The sequence below is a fragment of the Aristolochia californica genome, unplaced genomic scaffold (assembly GCF_029961685.1).
Source record: "Aristolochia californica isolate CCGP_79_NKW_82.1479 unplaced genomic scaffold, dmAriCali1.0.hap1 SCAF_12, whole genome shotgun sequence".
In the NCBI taxonomy this organism is placed as follows: Eukaryota; Viridiplantae; Streptophyta; class Magnoliopsida; order Piperales; family Aristolochiaceae; genus Aristolochia; species Aristolochia californica.
In genome coordinates, this window is record NW_027181793.1 from 21,834,171 (window position 1) to 21,835,631 (window position 1,461).

General features: G+C 37.3%; 1 protein-coding gene across 1 annotated transcript; it reads right to left on the reverse strand.

The window, feature by feature from the left end:
- Positions 1-254: 254 nt before the first annotated feature.
- LOC137946711 (agamous-like MADS-box protein AGL80) lies at positions 255-794 on the reverse strand. Its single transcript, XM_068793025.1, has one exon. It carries the CDS (start codon positions 792-794, stop codon positions 255-257), a length of 540 nt encoding a protein of 179 aa, XP_068649126.1.
- Between the last annotated feature and the right edge of the window lie 667 nt (positions 795-1,461).

Genomic DNA, 1,461 nt, shown 5'->3' on the forward strand with positions numbered 1-1,461 from the left:
AAACAAAAACTCTAGATTCATTAATTAGACAATCACTAGATGTTAATAAGTATGAGGATAAAATTGACATTATCTCCTTTTACACTTAACATTGCAACATTTCACTTTAACAAGCTTTATTAAACATCTAAATGTCACCATTCATGAGATGCAAGAAAGATATGGGTATACAATTTTATTGCCCTTCAAAAATCTAGTACATCACTTTATTTCAAGACAACTAGACTTCAATTGTACCCTTTTTCTCAGTATGACTATTTGGCCTTAGCCTTGGAAGTTCCACTCTCTTTTTCCATGGCCGGCAGAGCCACCTCTCCTTCATATCCCTTAAGATAGTTAATCATCTTCTCCGCAGCTTTTGTCTTCACATCAATCCTCTTGTTGATATCATGAAGATCTGCAATGGTTAAGTCTGCAATGTTTCTTCCTCCTAGGTATTGGTACATGAGGTGATCAATTTCAACCTCCTTAGTTTTCTTCTCTAACCTCTCCAATTGTTGCTCAAGCTTCTCATTGGATTGCCTATACAATCCTTCTTGATCTAACATTTTCTTGCAACGATTACTCTGTGGAAGGGTTTCAAATTTGAGGACTGTGTCCACTGGATCTGGGATAGAGGACCATACTTCTGGTTCTCCCTCGTAAGGGTTGTCAAGCACCACACTTACCTCCACCCCGCAAAGGGTGCTTAGTTCACTCAACTTCTTGATCAAGCTTCTCTTCCTCTTCATGAAAGTAGCCTTCCTTATCACATCATTAGCAATCCAAGCCAGAGTGACCTTCTTACGAGCCATGGAAGGTGATGACAAGAAGAGAGTAGGATGAATAGGAGAGCAAGATGTCTTGAACATCCATTGTTTTTGAATATATAGAAGTAACCAACTCATGGCAATGTACATTTAGTTGTCAAAATAGCAAAGCAAATTTATTGTGTGATGATGAATTTGCCATTTTTAAGTAGGAAATCACTTTAGTTGACAAATATTTGCTGGTACTAATTAACATGAAGCTACGTTATAGCCGTTATCTCATTTTGACAGGTGATCTTAGTCTTTATTTGAGTAGTCATTTAGGAAGGTAGAAATGTAAGCAAGGAGTGGACGCTCTGACATATTTCTGGAGTCCCGCTTCTATAGGGGAAGTGAGCCCCACCTCATTAATGGGGTCCATTTCTCCCTTTTACAAGTGTTGAGGCTCAAGATTGCCTGGATTTTGATGATAGCAAATTGAAACACTTAACATTGGCCTACGAGTGATTTTTTTTGGAAAATAAAGAAACTTCAAACATTTTTGAAAAAGGAATTGACTCCATATATTGGAATCAAGCTTTCCAACATGAAGAAAGAGAAAAAAGAGTCAAACTTCAGCTATAAAGAGTTTTAAAATAAAAAAGGAAGTTGACCCATCAATAGGAGTTGAAACCATTAGGCAAAAAGGAGTCGTATCCCTGAAGTAAAAGAG